The sequence below is a fragment of the Sturnira hondurensis genome, unplaced genomic scaffold, assembly GCF_014824575.4.
Source record: "Sturnira hondurensis isolate 20B ecotype Veracruz unplaced genomic scaffold, ASM1482457v3 Scaffold0017436, whole genome shotgun sequence".
Taxonomy (NCBI): domain Eukaryota; kingdom Metazoa; phylum Chordata; class Mammalia; order Chiroptera; family Phyllostomidae; genus Sturnira; species Sturnira hondurensis.
The window spans coordinates 16,550,335-16,569,522 of record NW_028090067.1 but is presented as its reverse complement, the minus strand read 5'-3'; the positions used below and the strand labels follow the sequence as shown (position 1 = coordinate 16,569,522).

At 54.5% G+C, this 19,188-nt stretch overlaps 1 protein-coding gene across 2 annotated transcripts in view; it reads right to left on the bottom strand.

Moving 5' to 3' along the window:
• Nucleotides 1–19,188, bottom strand: part of TRIOBP (TRIO and F-actin binding protein) — a 52,631-nt gene that overhangs the window by 22,157 nt on the left and 11,286 nt on the right. For both annotated transcript variants that reach the window (XM_037067863.1, XM_037067864.1), the window contains 5 exons: nt 15,566–17,792; nt 10,905–11,019; nt 9,049–10,197; nt 6,393–6,470; nt 4,126–4,263 (listed from right to left, as the gene is read on the bottom strand). In XM_037067863.1, coding sequence (XP_036923758.1) covers nt 4,126–4,263; nt 6,393–6,470; nt 9,049–10,197; nt 10,905–11,019; nt 15,566–17,792 — 3,707 coding nt within the window. The remainder of the gene's footprint in view (nt 1–4,125; nt 4,264–6,392; nt 6,471–9,048; nt 10,198–10,904; nt 11,020–15,565; nt 17,793–19,188) is intronic.

The following is a 19,188-nucleotide window of genomic DNA, read 5'->3' as shown; positions in this document are numbered from 1 at the left end:
AGGAGGCCTGCTGGCGGGAGCTCATCTGAGCCCTGAAGTAGAGGAGGGCCTTTTGGTGGAATTTGTTGCTAAATGCATGTAGGAGCTTGTGTGGCATTGTGCTACAAACCCTGTTACCTTAAGCAAGGTTCTTACCAGTAACCTCTGCATCAACTTCACCCTCTGTTAAATGGGATAATGCTCTTGTCTCATGGGGCTGCTATAAAGCAGAAATTGTTGTGTTGCCCTTCCCTTTCCTGTCTCTCTAAACTCAATAAACGTACCCTCAGGTGAGGATTAAAAAATAAATAAATATGCCCTGGCTGGTGTAGCTCAGTGGATTGAGCTCGGGCCTGTGAATCAAACAACCTCGGTTCAATTCCCAGTCAGGGCACATGCCAGGGTTGCAGGCCAGTTCCCAGCAGGGGACGCACAAGAGACAACAATACATTGATATTTCTCTCCCTCCCTCCTTCCCTTCCCCTCTAAAGATAAATAAATAAAATCTTAAAACAATTTTTTAATAAAAAAATAAAAGTGAGATTGGGTGGTGTGATTCCACCACTTAAAAAAAAAGAGCCCTGGCTGGTATGACTCAGTCAACTGAGTGCTAGCCTGTGAAGCAAATGGTCGCTGGTTCAATTCCCAGTCAGGGCACGTGCCTAGGTTGCAGGCCAGGTCCTTAGTAGGGGGCGCTAGAGAAGCAACCACACATTGATGTTTCTCTCTCTCTCATTCTCCCTCCCTTCACCTCTCTCTAAAACTAAATAAATAAATAAAATTTTTAAGAAAAAAGAATTAAGTGTGAATTTACTATATTTTTCACATTATAAGACATATTCCCTGCGCAATTTGGGAGGAAATGGGGGTACATCTTATAGTCCGAATGTAGCTTACCTGGCTAGTAAATGTAGTTTACATTTACATTGGTGAAATATTATGCTATTTGTTATTAAATATTTTACCACATTTTTTGCTTCAAAATTTTTTCCCTATTTTCCTCCTCTAAAACCTAGGTGTGTCTTGTGGTCCTAAAAATATGGTAAGTAAAATACACAGAACATCCCACTCATCCTTAGCGAGGTACCCTTCAGTAGAAAGGCAGGGGAGCTTGGAATAATCACCATTCCCATTATTTTGCCATCTCAGTTTGGGGGGGTCAAAAATCATTGCCATCATAATTACTACGGCCATTTCACAGATAAAGAAATGGAGGCCCAGGTAGCTGACGTTCTTTCCCAGTTTTCCCACCAGGAGTCTCTCCTCCACCCTGAGAAACAAGGCCAGCGATAAGCCCATCTTCCCCTAGACACTGGCCTTTTGGAACAGTGTTTGATTCTGAACTAACAGGAGACATCACCTACCACCAGTGCCTTGTCCAGTGGCCTGAGTGGGTGACTGCCTCCTCACAGGTTTCCTGGCCCGTGGGACTCCACGTCTAGTGCCCTCGGCCCGGTGACCAGACCACTCCCCTGCTCAAAGTCCAACACTGCCCCGGGCTAACGGATCAACTCTGCTTGCTTGTTCTAAGCAGTCTGCACCCATCATAATCTGGCCCCTGCCTGCTGTCCTCCGCCATCATTTTACATGCTGGTGCACAATGCTGGCTTGTGGGAGTCCCCAGAATGAGCCAGGTCCTGTGTACCTTGGATGAGGGTGCACATATTGTTCTCCGTGTGTCCGGCACACTTCCATTCCTGGCCTCAGTGGCCCCCACCTCACACACACACACACACACACACACACATGCACGCTTCCTCTCTCTCCCTCTCCTACCTCTAAATGTTTGCCCAGAAAATTCTTCCTCGCTCTTCAAATCTCAGTCCAAAGGAAACCAAAGTGCCCTCAGCACAGAGTTGCAATGTCCTTGTCTGATGCTCCCTGCATCAACTTCCTGCCCGGTGCTCCCTGCGTGTGTACATTCCCCCACTAACATGATAGCCACACTGTGTTCTAACCTGTCAAATGTCAGTGTCGTCACCAAAGTATGATGGAGTGTTTGGTCTCTATCTCAGAGTCTTGGCCTGCAGTAGGTCCTTAGCAAATAGTTATCAAATGAATGAAGGCACAAATGAAGGAATGCCTACCTTACCACCCCTTTTCCTGGTAGGACAGGGATGGCACAGGCTCAGGGACCTAGGAGTGAGTTGTTAAACAGGACACCAAGCCCTGGCTGGTGTAGCTCGGTGGATTGAGCGCAGGCCTGTGAACGAAACAACCTCGGTTCGAATCCCAGTCAGGGCACATGCCTGGGTGGCAGGCCAGTTCCCAGCAGGAGACGACACACTGATATTTCTCTCCCTCTCTCCTCCATTCCCCTCTAAAGGTAAATAAATAAATCTTAAAATCAAAACAAAACAGGACACCAAATTTGGGGGTTATTCAGCCCTAAACTGTCCCTCTACCTAGGATAACAATGTAGGCTCACAGAAAGGAGACAATGGCCCAAAGCCCCACAAGTTGGCGCAGAGACAGAACTGAAGCCCAGGTTTCCCGGCTCTTGACCTTGGACATTTCACTATCCAGTCAAGAGACGTTTGAAGCTGCTTTAAGTAACTGTCTGGGAGGCCCCACTGGCAGCGCTGCTCCCCAGCTCCTGCCTGTCCTCGTTCCCAGATGAGAGAACTGCGGCAAACTCACCAGGCCTCAGTTGCTGCATCCGTCTCAGGTAGAAAGTCTGTGGGGATTCTCAGACCTGGGGGGGCGGGGAGCTCAGGGAGATCCTGATGCACAGAGGTGGGGCAGGACATGAGGTCAGCCAGAGCAGGGTTCAAATCTCCACTCTGCCCCTTGTGCGACCTGGAACAGCGATGTTTTCCTCTGAGTTTCATTCCCTTGTCTGTGACACGGATAGTAGGAATCGTATCCGACATGCCTTGTGGAGCGTTAAAGCAATGAGGCCTGAGGCCCTCTGTGCACTGAACACAGCTGAGCACATAGTAGGTGCACACTGCCGTACTTTGCCATGTGTAATGCATGCCTTTTGCCCAAGTTTCTGAGGGAAAAATAAGGATGTGCATCGTACATGGGAATTAGTACTAAAAACGTAGGTGCACATTATACACGACGAAATGTGGGTAAACGCTGGTTAGCGGCAGAAGCAGCATTATCCCAGAGTCCTGCCCCCGTTTCTCTCCAATGGGGACTCAACCTGCCCCTTCCTGCCAGACCTGCTCCATGTTGGTAAGGTCTACTGTAGTTCCTGCCCAGGTCACTGTTTTTCTCAATACCCTCTTGCCTTGATTTCCAAAAGGCAGCAAAGAGGAAATTAAGACGTGGAAGGGAAAGTTAGTATTTGGACACTCCTGGCCCCGTCACACCTCTGTGCATCCTCATCTCCTGAGCCCTCCCTGGGGCCCCAAGTGTCTCCCCGGATTTTCCTCCACTAGACAGATGTGGCAACTGAGCCTCCGTGAGTTCAGCTCCAGCCACTCTCGCAACAAGGAACGAGAAGAGGTATCCAGAAGCCGGCTCCTCTAAACCCTAGCTTTCCGACCACAGGCAAGTCACCTCACCTCTCCGAGCCTTCATCCCCTCATTTGTAAAATGGGTATACTGTCTCTAGCCTAGGGCTGGACCCAGAGCCAGCAAGAGGCTGAGAGTCAGCTTGTCACCAAGAGAAGAGACCCCAGGAGCCAGCCCCTTCCCTTGGGTAGAGAAGGGGGCAGGGGGAAACGAGTCAGCCACCGCCGCTGCTCCCTGCCCTTGAGGAAACCCCTAACCCGAGGCCTGAGTGTTTACACTCATCCCCCTCTCTGGGCAGGGGATGGATTACGTAAGGCCAGATGTTTGTGAAACTGGCTCCGGCCCAGGGCGGAGACACACTTTGCAATCCCAGAGCCCCTCCCGGGGCCCTCCTGCCTCTCTCACCCCTCCCCCAACCTGGCTCCCCTTGGCCCCATTGCTGACTGGGAGCTTTTGGCTGTGAAGACCATTCAGTCACTCCTCACCTGGGAGAGTGAGCAATCCCACGTGACTGTAGGGGCGCTGGGGAGCTCAGGACTCTGCTGTTATCTCGTTTCTCCTGGGGGGCCCCAGATCCCTCCCTCTCAGCCTCTGCTCTCTCTTCTTGACTAACACCAACCCCCTCCCCCTCCTCCGCCTCTCCCCACCCTCCTCCCCCTCACCCCACTGGAGCCGGCCTACCCTTCGCCAACTGAGGACCCCCAGGGATAGCAGGAACGGATTGAACAGCGTGGGCCGGTCCCCGGGCATCCGCCATGAGGTCACCAGTCGGCCCTTGAGTGGGCGCCCAGCCTCGCCCTCCGCTGGCCTCTTGTCTGCCTGTCAAACAGGGTCCAGTGTCGGCCCGCAGGTCCTTTTGGAGGGATGGGGACGACCACAGCCTCCCCTGTCTGGTCTGTCCTGCCCGCCTCCCAGGCCCAGGGTTCCCTTTTCTCTTCTCCCAGGACTGCTGAGAACAGAGCTTGTTACCTTTCCCACCTGACACAGTGTGTACCTGACAGGGCTCTGGGGGCCCAGCCCCCAGGGGGCCTTGCACCTGGCCACCCTGATGTCAAACACCAGGTGGCCAGTGTGGGGAGGGGACTGCAGGCCTCAGCCCACACAGGGTTTTCAGGTTATTTTGCATTCGGTCCCAATGTTAAATAATGAAGAGATTTAACCTACGACTACATGTTTCTAAATTCTCTTGAAATATCTAAAGATGTGGGACCCTCTTCCCCATCACAAGAGCCACCTGGAGCCATAGGGTGACACAAGCTCCGCCCCCTCAGTCCTAAATCCCTTATCTGCCTACTCTCCTCATCTTTGTGAGAGGAAGGAATCACAGACTCCTACAGCCCCTTCCCCTTCCGTCCTGGGCAGAGCCCCTCAACATGCCCCCTTTGTAGGAAACAGGCCCTAGCGAAGCAGAAGCATTTGCCCAAAGTCACAGAGCAGGCAGAAGTCAGACAGAGCCCAGGCGGCCCAACCCTCCAGAATCCAGAGTCACTGGAGGCAGAACGGGAAGCACCAAACCCCAGGTCCTGAGCGCTTTGGGGAGAGGCTGCCCCACCTTGCCACCAAGTCCCCCATCACAGCCCTGACCACTAGACCCAGATCTCCATGCCGTTGCTCTGATCCACCTATGCCCACAACCAGGCATACAGAAGGCGCTTGCTAAGTGCGTGTGAAAGAACCACTGAGGCCATTATCAATTCTGCTGAGTCCAGGCTGCCTACAGGAAGACTGAGAGGCTTCCCATGTTGCTGGGATGGGCCCATTTTGTGCAGACCAGAGGGGACCCCTGTATTGCTATTTCCTTTTCGTTCACAAAACTCTGGCCCCAGGAACTATGAAGAAATAACCCCAAAAGAGGAAGCGCAAAGTTGCAGAGCCCCTGTGTGAGCTGGAAGTACCTTCAGTGACCAGTCCCCTGTCCCCTCCCATTTCCCCATGGGAAGACTGGACCACCAAGAGCTTTGAACGCTGCTGCTACTGCTTTGCAAGGCCATGCAAGGAATCAGGCGGGGCCAGGCAGCGGCAAAGGGGAGCAGAGAGAGTGCCGGATGGGGGTCCTGAGCCCCAGGTCTAGTTTGAGTTCAGCCACCAGCTGTGTGACCTGGGACAACACGCCTGCCCTTGTTTTCTCACAAGCACAGTGAGGGGGGTTAGGCAGAGTCCCCTCGGCTCTGACTAGCTGCAGAGCCAGAGCTGGGGCTCCAGGCTGCCAGGCAGACACCCCAGTAGGCCTCTAAGGAGGCGGCGCAGGGGACAGCAGAACAGCAGGGTGAGGAAAGCACAGCCCCAAGCAGCCTGTTTCCTTCTCCCGATGCCTCAGGCCCTGAGCTCTGACCTCACCTCTCTGGAGGCTGAGGGCGAGGACAACAGTCAGTTTGGCAGGTCAGGGGGAGGGGCAGGACAAAGCAATGCATTCCAGGGCAGCCAGGCCTCTGAGCAGCCTCAGTGGGCCCCACCCCCTGCACGTATCTGTCCTGCCCCAAGAGCCTAGAGACCTCCAGACCCAGCTGACTGGCATTTCTTGGCCTGTCTGTGCTTCTCTGCCCTCAGCTCCTGGAAGCTCTACCCTTTCTCCCAGCCTGGCCAGCCCTCCAGAACCAGAAGGACCTTGCCTACAGGGACCATTGGGGCCAAACTGCTATTTGCCCGAGGGAGGCATTCTAGCTTACCTTTCCAGGGCATTCTAGCAAGTTAAAAGCTGAGCCCTGGGCTCTGACCTCAGGATTGTCCAACCACCCAGGTCCCCAAGCCAGAAGAAGGTGGCTCTGCTGTCCAGCGCCACCCGAGCACCTCTTCTCAAGGCCCCGCCATGCATATGGCTGACCCCATTGCAGAGCCCACCTTGGTCTGGATGACCCCAGAGCTCATCTGGAAACCTCAGCCCACATCCAATCTCATTTCCCGTCCCTTCCCGTTCCTTCCGCACGTGCCCACACCCAAGACCCAACTACCGAGTCTGCCCGCCTCTGGTCGGTCAGCGAGTCTTGGCCTCCTCTTGATGCTGACTCCTCAGGTTCCTCTGGTTGGAACTGGAGATAAGAAAGAACACAGCTCAGCCCAGGTTATCCCCCAGCTTCCATCCCTCTGTCTACCTTCTTATCCATACATTCATCGTGCATCCGAGACCCAGCGTCAATAGGTCCATGTATCCATGCCTCCACCCAACACCCATCCTGCCTTACCCATGCACTCATCTGTCCAACATCCATCATCCCATTTATACAGCCATCCTCTGTTCATCCATCATCTCCCCCTCCAGCCTACATCCATGTACCTTCCTCAATCCACCCAGCATCCATTCACCCACCACCCATCTACCTGTCCTTCCCCCATGCATTCCCCATCCATCACCCATATTCCACATTTACCTGTCCTTGCAACATCCATCCATCTATCCATCCATCCCCCCATCCCCCCATCCATTATCAAGCAACACCCATCTAGCCAACATTCATTATCTGTTTCATTCATCACCATGCATCTATCTATCTATCTACCCATCTGTCATCCATCCAACGTCTGTTTATTATTTGTCCAGCATATAACCCCTATCCATCACCCATTCACGCATCCATCATCATTGATTTATCCATCATCTACTGATGGACCCATCCATCTTCTATCAGTCTCTTACACGCACTTACACCTCCATGTATTCACCAATCAACCATCCACTGAGCTGAGCTCCTCCGCTGTGTCTAGCCCCAGGCCAGGGGCCATCGGTACAGAGAAAATATAGGCTTAGCTCCTGCCCCCATGAGCTCAGGTTTCTTATGGGGAAATGACAACCAAGTACAAGCAGATAAAGGGTAGCAGAAGCGCTACCGAGCCCAGAAGGGAGACATCACCATCCTGGGGAGAGCATCTCAGAACAGGGCATCTGATCTCAAACTTGAACAAGGAGCAGGCGTTCAGGCGTTTAGTGGGTGAACAGGGAAAGGAAGAGCACCCTGGGCAGTGGGAACAGCACGCACAAAGGGGGGGAGATGTGCTCGCAGAGCTCGGCAGCCTGCTCAGCACAACTAGAGGGCAGGTCTGGCGTGGAAGGAAGTCAGGAGGACTTGAATGCCAGGCCAAGGATTTTCACGGAGGGTGAGCAGCTGGAGCCCCAACAGGACCTGGTGAATGCTCCTGTTGTCATCTGCGGAAATGTCCTTGCACACGCTGCTCCCACCCCGCCCCAGTCACCATCTCCTACCCTCCCAGGGACCTCTGAGCCTCAGTGTGGAGTAACTCTAGCGGAAGAATCTCTCTGCCCTCTGTCTCCCCGTGACCCGGCACCCCAGAGTCCGCCGAGACACAGCACTGCACCCTTCCCGAGCTCCCTCTGATCCACCTGCCTCCCCAACAAGCCTGACAGAGGCTTCTTGTGCGGGGACTCCCAAACCCCACTTTTGTCCTGAGGGCAGAACCAAGCTGGCTTCTCCCTGTATCTCTGGGGTCTCTACATTGAGTCGTTTACAGGAAAATGCACAAACAAATCCAGGGGTGGGAGCTCCCTCGTCCTGCCGTGGGCTCTGAGGCCTCACAACAAGGAGGGTTAAAAGCCAGGGCTTTGGAGCCTACACTGTGATCTCTCTTCTCACCGCTTATACAGGCGTGACCCCTGGCAAATGTCTAATGGTCTGAGCCTTGTACACAGCATAGTGTGTAAAGCTCCCAGACTGGGGCCTGTCACACACAAACCCTCTGGGTCAGATGGATGAGCAGGAGCCTCGCACCACCCCAGGGGTACCTGTTAGGAAAGGAGTTGGTCTGTGTCCAAACCCACGTGCTGCGTTCCTGGGAGCTGAGGCAGCTGCAGGGCTCTGGCCTCCAGGACCTGCCCCACTCATCACCTTCACATAAAATGCTCCAGACAGCATCAGGGCACCATGGACTCTGTGCCCCGGCCCCAGGCCAAGAAGGCAGGGGAGGGACTTGGTGAGCACCCACTATATGCCGGGCATTGAGCTTACTTTGCACATGGGTCCTCATTTAAGCAGCCTGTCTCATCAGCCAACTCAGCCCAATGAGCACATGCAACCTCTTCACTGTGCCTGGTAAGGACCAGATAGGGGAAGGGAGACTGTCGTGGACTGTGATGAGCCTGGAACCCAGTGTGGGGAGGGGACATGACCCCACTGGCTGCGGTCCCAGCCAAGGTCAGGTAGGAGCCATGAAGGCAACACAAACCAGGTGTTGTGGGGCTAGGAGAGGAGAAGACCCTGGTCACAGCATCTTGCTGAGGCCTCAGGGTGGTCTGCATCGGGCACACCTGGGGTCCACCTGTGCCCCATCACTGACTAGCCACGTAATCTTGGGCAAGTGGCTTAACCTCTCTGTCTCAGTTTCCTTATGCGTAAATTAACAGTGCTTTTCTCATGAGGTTGCTATGGAAATTAAATGAGGAAAATACCCATAAGACACTCTGACCAGGGCTCAGCACATAGTAAGTTCTCACAGAAGCGCTGGCAGTTATCACTGATGTCTGTTTTGGTGGCTGGGAAAGGTTTTGCTCAGGAGGGAGGACTGGGGCTGAGCTTTGGAGGCTGTGCAGGAGCCGAAAGGAGGCCTAAGGACCCTCGTCTGGGGTGAGGCTGCCCCTCAGGAGCGAGACTGACTTACCTCCCACTCTGATGAACTGGGGCCCTCTGCAAGAATCCTACTCCCCAGCTGGCCCGGCTCCTCCAGACCAGCCATAGTTGAGGTCTCTGGTCCACTTGTCACTTTGGTCTTTGGCCACTGGGTGGAGATGCAGGCAGGGCTGGGTGGCTGGGCTGAGCTCTGGGGCCATTGCCCGGGGCTGTATCCATTGACTAGGGTGGCCCCCGCCGAGCCTTCAGATTGGCTGTGTCTCTCTCGTCCAAGGGCATCCTTTGTGCCTGGGGAACCCAGTTCTGGCCCTGAAGCTGTGGCTGGGCCACCCCAGTGTCCAGCTGAGTCCTTTCGGGGCAGCTGGGCCTGCAGGAGCTCCAGAAGGCCTTCCAAATCCAGCCTTGGAAGACGGGAAGCAAGCATTGGTTCCTCTGTGTGGGCCCAGGCTCCCTCTCTCGGTAACCCAAGAAGGCTCACCAAGTCCCTCCAGTCAAGCTCGAGTCGCCTCTCGGGGCCGTGCAGGTGTGCGCAGACTCGCTCGGTTCCCCGGCCCACAGCAGTGGCTGCCTCGGGCCTCCAGGAAGCCGAGAACTCTGCTGCGCCTTCCCCGGAGTTCTCTGGGAGGCTCACAGGCTGGTGAGGAGGACTGAACAGCTGCTGCAGGCTGCCCCAGCCCCTCCGAGCTGGTGTGTCAGGGGCCTTCTGCAGCCCATTACTGGGGGGCTCCTCCCAGGCCTCTGACTGTCCCCTGTGGCACGGGGGGCCACCCGGCTGCCCCCAGCTCTCCTCAGACTCCCTGAGCGGGCCCCTCCATGTTCCCTCCGGACCTCCGGCAGCCCCCTGGCTGGGCTCCCCAAGTTCCTGCCAGCCCTCCAGGCCTGGGCCCTCCTCCTGGCTGCTCCAGCCTCTCTCCGGGTGTCTGTGAGGGCACTGAGATCCTGGCAGCCCCTCCTGACTCTGCCACCCCCCCAGAGGCTGTCTCGGGCCTGCCCGGCCACTCTCCGGACGTTTCTCTGTTCGTGGCTGCCTCTCAGAGGTCCTGGCTGATGTCCTTGGGGGTGGTGAGGACCCCTGGAGCCGCCGGTCCCCCTCAGGTCGCCTTTGGGGGCTCCTGGGAGGAGGAGGCTCTGCTCGGCTCCTCCGGGCTGGTTCTGCCTGCTTCGCGTGGGGTGTGGTTACCTGAGGACGAGGTGAGGGGGTGGGTGAGGCCCCAGAGCCCTGACTGGGTGAACTCCGCTGAGGAGCACAGGAAACTGGGGTCTTGGCCAGGCCTCAGGGACAGGCAAGCTGCGTCCTCAGGGTAGCCTGGACTGAAGCAGGTCAGAAAGTACCTAGGGTCTCTGCACTCCTTCCCTGGGGTCGTCTGCTCTGCCCTCTCACCCCACCTCCTCGGTTCCAGAAAGAGTCCTGCAAAGAGCTGCTCGCTTTCCCAGCTTCCCCCGCCTCCCCCGGGCCCAAGATATTGATTCCAACCTGGGCTATCAGGTGCACGAATTTCCACCATCAACACTCCATTCCACTGGCTCAGACCTTGCCCTCTAAGAGTTTCTTTAAAAAATAGAAACCCCACCTTGGAAGAGACAGCTTTTAGTGCCAGACTGCTCTGTCCAAGGCTTTCCCCGAAAACTCAGGACAGTAGCTACCGAATGAAGGAAGGAAACAGCACTGAAGGGCCATCTTCAAAGGAGTAATTTGGGGTCTGTCTTGATTTTTGCCAAGAATTGCTGGCTCTATGGGAGAGGGGAAAGCTGGATACCCATGACTGGAACTCTGACCCTTTCATAAAGGACCTCCCTTCCCAGGACCCCTACCTGGCACCTGGGGGAGGAAAAAGTGGTGGCTTGCCCCTTGGGGTGCAGGGCCCGGGGCAGGCTGGCAGTGCTCACCTCCCTGCTGAGGGCAGGGCTGGACTGTCTTCGGAGAAGCTGGCTCTGACCTTGGCCGGGCTGCTGTGACCGCCCTTCGTCCCGGGCCTGGAAGGCCCCCGGTGCCTCGGACTTCCTATGAGCAAACGCAGCCGCTCCTCTGAGGGCCTTTGGGACTGTCCCACTCCCAGCACCCACCTCCTCTACTCCCACCCCCATGGGAGGGGACGGGGGACATCCAGACACCCACGGCTGAAGGGCCCTAAGTATCCCCGTCTGAACAATGGTGGTGGTCAGCACCTCTCTGCCTGCCTCCTGGGGCTATTGCGGGTATTAAACAGGAAAAGGGATGAGCAGAGGCAGGGGCTCAGCCTTGGCTGCCTCACTCAGCACTTCCTGTTTCTGGCTGCCACCCAGCCAGCAGACCGTCTCTCAACCCCGGACAAAGGTTAGACTGGTCTATGTGGGAACTAAGACTTATTAAGCACCTACTGGTTACCAGGCACTGCACGCACGATCACGAAGGCAAGCATTCATTGAGCACTTCGTGTGCTCCAGGTGCCAAGCACTCGCCCCATCTTATGTCACCTCACACAGCGCAGGAGGCGGAGAAGGGGGATGTGGACTGTTACATGTCCCCACAGCCCGTTCTTTCTGCCATCTTTCTGTCCACCTGGTAAGTTCTGGACTTCCTGGGCCCACCTTTTCCCTGCTTAGTAGTGACTGACGGGGCTCCTGCACCTGGCCGTGACACCCATGGGCCATCCCAGGCTTTGGCGACGGCTCAGCAGGATCAGAACAAAGAAGCGTTCCCTCCCCACACAGCTCCAGGGCAGCCGACATACACTGTCCATGCCAGGGGCGTTTCTGAGACACCAGGGTTTCAGGCATCGTTGCCACGTCCGACAAAGATAACCTCTCAGCTGTAAAAAGTCCCTAGTTCTACTCAGTTGTTTCACTTAGTCATTGGAAGCCGTGGCTATTAATATTTAACACGACATCTCTGTTGCACGTAAGAACACCAAACATATGTAAAAACAAAAGAACTGACCACTGCACTGAATATATAGTCCACAGGGTCTGAGAGTCTGGCTCCATCTAAACTGACAAATGCTGTGGCTGGTGTGGCTCAGTGGATTGAGCTGGCTTGCTAACCAAAGGGTCGCCAGTTTGATTCCCAGTCAGGGCACATGCCTGGGTTGCGGGCCAGGTTCCCAGGACGGGGCGCGCAAGAAGCAAACACACATTGATGTTTCTTTCTCCCTTCCTTCCCCTCTCTCTAAAAATAAATAAATAAATAATTTAAAAGTAAAATAAAATAAATAAATGGACAAATGGGAGTTGTATCTCTGGTGGCTGAACTGAACCGGAAGAAGCCTGAAAAAAGTGGCCTGGTGCTGAGCCTTGGCCGAGCCAGCAATGAGAGATGTATGAGGAACCCCTACTCAGGTTTGAGAGGGGGCTGTGCTGGGCAGTCTGCCCCAGCCTGGGAGCCGTGCTGGAATGGGACAGAGGCTTAGGGGAGTAGACAAATTATGGGCTTGGGGTCTGTTTTGTCTACAGCTTTTACCAATGTCATTAGAACCAGGTCCATAAAGGAACTGGAGCTTTTAGCGTTTCTCAGCAGTCGACTTACAGGGAACCCGAGCTTCCCACTGCAGTAAATAAATGTTTCTAAGGTTGAGGGCTGCCCGATCAGGTTCAGTTTTTAATCTCATTTGAAGTGAGAGAGCTTCCTTGCTCTGTGAGATCTGCGGACTTAGAGGGTGTCTCCCCCAGAACCAGGGTGTAGCGGCCTCTGTGGAGCAGAAGCCCCAGGTGTGACACGGGGAGGGCACCTCGGCCATGGGTGGGGGGCGGGCTCTGTGTGGGTAGCGAGGCGCATGGGTATTCCCTCTCACGTGAGTGCATTTTCCACACACACTACAACTTGCTCAGTTCCTCCTGAGAAGTCCCCCCTCCATGTGGAACTGAGAAGGAGGAACGAAGGACTCAGGTAGAATCTGAGACGCCAACAGAGACCCAGCCTTTCTGACACTGAAGCAATAGCGTCCTCAGGCCACCTGTTCCTGACGGCTGGTGTGGCTGCACCAAGGGCGACAAAGGAAATGACTTTCCTTTGGAAGCTCAGAGGGGCTTGTCCATCACCACAAAGTATTAAAGGACAAAGCTGTCAAGTCTAGCAAACTCCTGGAAGGCTCTTTTGAATTCAAGAGATGATGAAGTGCTTATGTGATTATAAGAGATTCCAGAGACATGGGGGGGGGGGGGAATGAAGATATCTAGGCAAAATTCCTAACCCTTTAATGTGGTAGCCCTTTGAGGAAAAGTTTCCAGGCTCAGTCAGTATAATGCTTGGACAGAATAGATGCTCAATAAATGCATGTCGAGTGAGATGGAAGAAAATGAAAGTACAGCTCTCTAGCCACCCACTCATAAATTTCAGGCTTCCAGACACTTAAATAGGTTTTAAAACTTCACTTCCAGAGGACAAATGGTTTTCTGCTTAGAAAAAGTGCCATACAATAGGATAAAATTTAATTATTCAGTAGAGTTATAAAACCTTGGTTGAAAGGTAAATAATCGATTTCACCAAGATATATACATTAAATATATGCCATTTTTACACCTCAATTACACTTTAATAAAGCTAAAAAAGATAAGTAACCTATTTCAAAGAGATAACATAAACGAATAAAGTATCTGTGTAAAAACAATTAAGTGATTAATAAAAGTATAAACAAATTCCAGACTTCTATGATAAACCTTTATCTCTCTAAAAGTTACTCCAGTAAGAAAAAGAAAGAAATCAAACTACTGGTTTAAAGACCTTAGTGTCCCCGCTGAGTTATCAGATCAAGTCCAAGTACACAAACTGAAGTCTGCCTAGAAACAGGAACCGTGGAAAGGCAAAGACAAAGGGCATTTCTAGGGCAGTGAAACTATTCTGTACGACACCATAATGGTGGATACATGTTGTTACACGTTTGTCCAAACCCACAGAATGCACAACACCAACAGTGAACCCGAGTGTAAACTGTGGACTTTGGGTGACAATGATGTGCCAGCACAGGTTTGAGGTTTGAAACAAGTGTGCCCCTCGGGTCGGGGGCTGAGGATAGTGATGGGGGGTGGGGGTGGGGTGGCTGTGCATGGGGGCAGGGAACAGGCTGTGTGGGAATTTTCCCTACTTTCCCCTCAGTTATGCTATGAACCTAAAACTGCTCTAAAAATTAGTGCTTGTTTGTTTTAAATTTTAAAAAAAGGCAAAGAAAGAGCCCTGGCTGGTGTGGCTCAATGAATTGAGTGCTGGCTTATGAACCAAAGGGTCGCCAGTTAGATTCTCAGTCAGGGCACGTGCCTGGGTGGCGGGCCAGGTCCCCCAGTAGGGGGCACACAAGAGGGAACCACATATTGTTGTTTCTCTCCCTCCCTTCCCCTCTGTCTAAAAATAAATAAAATTTAAAAAAAATTAGAGGCATAAATAAAAAAATTGGAAAAAAAATAAAAATAAAAATAAAAATAAATTAAAGGCAAAGAAAAAATTATATTAATAGTGGAGCCCATAAACCTTGTCACCTGGGTGGTAAATGGATTAAATTTGCTGGAAAGGAAATGTGAAGAATAACAGAAAAGGTTTCTCATACAGATCTAATCTAAGAGGAAATGTTGCCCAAGGGACAACAGAGAGAGGGATTCTGGATGCAAAATATTACTCATTTTTTAGGGTGAGAGAGTGTCGTAAAATTAGGTTGTGGGCATGGCTGCACGACCTAGTCTTGGTAAATCCACTACAGCTCATTACGCACTGAAAGTTCTGAGACTCCCATACCTACATTTTTGTTATTCTCTGGACCCTAACTAATGGAATTCCAGGCCTGATACTGAAAACTCCTGAGGCTGGAACTGCTGGAGAATGAAATCTCAGCCAGACGGGGGGCGGGGGCGGGATAGTCTCCCGCCCCCCCGGCTGTGGGAGGGCAGATGCTCTGCTGAGCCCTAAACCGCCCGAGCCAACGGCGCCACTGCCCAGGGAGACTCGCGGATGCCTGCACTCCAGGCCGTGTTGTCGCTGTGTCCCAGGAAAGTAACCTTTTGCCCCCAGAAAGTCTGAGATTCTGAGTTGCCCTGACGAAAGCAACGGCTCTAGCCACACGCTTTAATTCGACACCCCTGTTTTCTGAAGGGCATGTGTGCCCGTGGTGTCTTTGTTAAGGCAGAAAAAATCACAGGAACTTTCTTCTCCCTCACATGAGGAGCGAAATGTACAAAACAAACCTGTGACTTGGACCAAGTGAAGGGTTTGAGAGTTTAATCTGGTTTTAACTATTGTCCTAATGTTCTAATTGTACCTATGAGGACACTGAGGCTCAGGTAGGTTAAATCTCTTTACCAGGTCACAAAGGAGAGGAGTGGCTGTGACCCAGGATTTGACCTCTACCTGTCAGACCCTGGTCTTAGCTCTTCCCCACGGGGCTATGCACAATATCACTTCATCGTCGAAAGAATCAGAACACAGGGAGAGAGAGATGAAGTGACTTGCCCAAGGTCACACAGCCAGTCAGTGGCAGGATGGGGGTCTGAACGCTTGCCATCTGGTAGCCTAAGCCTTCGAACCTTCCACCTGTCCTGCTGCCGAGCCTCCTCCCCAGCCCACCTGGCTGACCACACCCTGGGCTCACCTGCGCTCTTGCCCGAATAGGCGCTCCACCTCTGCGCGGCCAGGGCTGCGGGTTCGGCCCCCGTTGCTGCACTGGGGCCCTGGCTCCCTCTGCGCCAGCCTCCTGGGTGGAGGCAGGTCAGCCAGCACGGTGTACTCATCCCTCTCCAAGTTGTGCCTGGTCTCCCCAGGGGGTGCTGAGCCCCGGGAGCCCCCTGAGCTGCCTGGCGGAGGTGAGGGTGCCAGGAGCACTAAGTCACTGGGCGGGTGGCGGGGTGGGGAGGAGGCTCGAGGTGCGTCCCGGTGCCCGATGCAAACCTGGGGGGGCAGCATTGGGGAGCCATGCAGAGAGTCGGTGGAGGGGGCCAGGCTCTCCATACTAGTCCCAGGGGGATCCTGAAAGAAGAGGGAGGGCTCGGGGGCCTGGCGTGGTGGGGAGGAGAAGGAGGGTGCATCTCGGTGTCCAATGCATACAGGGGTAGGGAAGTGGGGGGGCTCATGCAGAGAGTCTGTGGAGGGGACGAGGCTCTCGGTGCTGGCCCGGGGGAAATCCTGGAACAAGAGGGAGGGCTCAGGGGCCTGGCGCGGTGGGGAGGAGGCCCGGGGTGCATCTCGGTACCCAATGCACACAGGTGGGGGGAACTGAGGAGGGTCATGCTGGGGGGACTGGTTCTCAGCACCTAATGTGTCTGGGAGGAAGGGGAAGGGGTCAAACTGGGTGTGGCGAGGGGGTGAGGAGGCCCGAGGGGCATCCCGGTGTCCAATGCACACTGCTGGGGGGATGTAAGGAGGTTCGTGGTGGGTTGATTCGCCTTCAGAAGCACGGGGGTCTGGGAAGAAGGGGAATGGGTCATGTTGCAAAAAGCGAGGAGGCGAAGAGGCTCGGGGGGCATCCCGGTGCCCGATGCACACAGCACACGGAGGCTGGGAGGACTCAAAAGAGGTCTGGGATGCCACACGGGTGGTGAGGTGCAGTGGTGAGGAGGTCCGGGAGGCACCGTGGTGGCCCGGGTTGTGGGAAGAGGAAGTGGCCCGGGTTGGTGAACTGTGCTGGGCAGGGCCGGAGGAGGACTGGGGTGAGTCTCGCTGAGCTGGTCTAGAGGGAGATGAGGTCTGAGGCCTGTCACCTTGGGTTGGCCGAAGGGCAATGGATGCCCAGGGAACCTCACTTTGCTTGGAGCGAGATGGGGAAGAGGTTCGAGGGCCATCACTCTGGGTGGGCCGGAGGGGAAAGGAGGCCCAGGGAATGTCTTTGTTAGTACGATGGGGAGAAGAATTCCTGGGATTGTTCCGTTGACTGGAGCGATGGGAAGGTGATGGTCCAGGATTGTTCTGTGGGGTGCAACACTGAGGGGAGGAGCTTCCGGGGTTGTCCCGCCGAAAGGAAGAAGACTGTGGGTTGTCCCGTTGGGTAGAAGAGGTTCTGGGGTTGTTCCGTTGGGCACATGATGTTCTGGAGTTCTCCCGCTGGGTGGTTCGGTTGGGAGAGGAGCCTCTGGGGTTGTCCCGTTGGGCACAGGATGTTCTGGAGTTCTCCCGCTGGGTGGTTCGGTTGGGAGAGGAGCCTCTGGGGTTGTCCCGTTGGGCACAGGATGTTCTGGAGTTCTCCCGCTGGGTGGTCCTGTTGGGAGAGGAGGTTCTAGGGTTGTTCCGTTGGGCACAGGATGTTCTGGAGTTCTCCCGCTGGGTGGTCCTGTTGGGAGAGGAGCCTCTGGGGTTGTCCCGTTGGGCACAGGATGTTCTGGAGTTCTCCTGCTGGGTGGTCCTGTTGGGAGAGGAGGCTCTGGGGTTGTCCTGTTGTGTAGAAGAGGTTCTGGAGGGGTCCTGTTGGGTGGCTCTGGGGGAAGAGGAAACTCGAGGATTGATTCGCTGTGTGGACGAGGTTCTGGGGTTGTCCCGTTGGGTGACTCTTGAGGGAGAGGATGCTCTGGGGGAGTTCCGCTGTGTGGAAGAGGTCCTGCCTCCAGGATCCTGTTGGGTGGACGAGGTTCTAGCGCTGTCCTGTTGGGCTGTCTGGGAGGGGGAGGAAGCTTGGGGGGTGTCAGGCTGTGTGGAAGCAGTCTGGACAGCATCCCTTTGGGCAGCACGATGCAGCGAGGAAGCTCGGGGGGTGGTATTTCGCAGTCCGCTTTGGGGTGTCGCAGAGGAAGCCTGGGATAGCGCTGACCGGTGCCTCTCCAAGAAGTGCCCACTTTCTCCCCGGAGCTTCGCCCAGTGCTGTCCAGCACTTCGGCTCCCACCACCAGTATCTAAGAACAGAAGAGGCAAGTTCAAGGTAAGGGGAGAGTGTGCTTTGCTAACTGGGAGGTGCCCCAAGAGGGATGTTGAGGCATTTCTAGCATCTAGGATTTGGCTACTTCCTCCTGGACCTTGACCCTCTGCCTGCAATTTGGGACCATGCCACCAGGTGGACACTGGTGACTGCCTTTAATCAAGCAGGTCACAAAGTGAGGCTCCACCCACCCCACCGCCCAGGTGTTTAAGAGCAAGAGGGCAAGTCTTTAGTACAAACCTCACCCGCCTGTCATGCCATTCGCACCAGGGAGGCCTCTCGTCCCCATGTGGTATCACTTCTCACGTCTCACCACATGGGTCTCCCTAGGGCCTGAGGGGCAGGGCAGTGGGATGGAGCAGTGAGGTGGCAAGATCTGATTAATGTGTTAAAAGATGGCCCCAGCTGCTGTGGGGGCTGAAGTAGGGCAGGGGCAGGACTGAAGGGGGTCAGGCTGAAACAGGAGAGCTGCGGGGGACTCTGACAACAGTACCAGCCAGGGGTAGCAGGGGCTTGGCCAGGGAGTAATGGCAGAGATGGCAAGACGATGATGGGCTGGAGGTGTGTTTTGAAGACACACTGACTGGAGCTGCTGGTATAATTGGATACAAAGGGTGAGGAAAGGAAGGAATTGGAATTTGGGGCTGGAGCCATCAGACTGGCGGTGGCATAGAACAGACTCCCAGAGAAACGGGGCTGCAGGGTCAGGGTGCTGGCGGCCTCCACACCAACCTCCTCCTCCCTCTCCTCCCGGCTTCACGTGCCCCACAACCACAGCTGCCTCTGCACTGGCTGCTGCTTCTGCTTCCGAACTCAGAGCTCGGCTGCAATGTCACCCCCGCCCCCACCCAGAGAGGCCCTCCTGGTCCACCTGCCCACTCTCACAGTTTCCTGTTTTTTTTAAATCCTCACTCAAGGATATGTTTTTATTGACTTTTTGAGAGAGAGAGGAAGGTGAGCCGGGAAAGAAACAGTGACGTGAGAGAGAAACATTGATTGGTTGTCTCCCATAGCGCCCTGACCAGGGACTGAACCCGAAACTTAGGTGTGTGCCTTGACCAGGGATCAAACCGCAACCTTTTGGTGTGTGGGATGATGCTCCAACCAACTGAGCCACCTGGCCAGGGCTCCTGTCTTAACTCTCGGAAAATCAGTTTTGGCTCTCTGATCTGGCTTTCCGTTTGTTTTCTGGCAGCTCCCACCGCTGGAATGCCAGCTCCCTAGGGTGGGTCCTGCCTGTCTTCTTCACTCTGGTTCTCCAGCACTAGGACAGGGCCTGGAACACCATAGGTGCTTAATAAATGCTTATCGAATGAGTGAAATAAAAAAGCTGTGTTGAGTATGAGGCGCTACCATATATGCCAGTGAAGAGG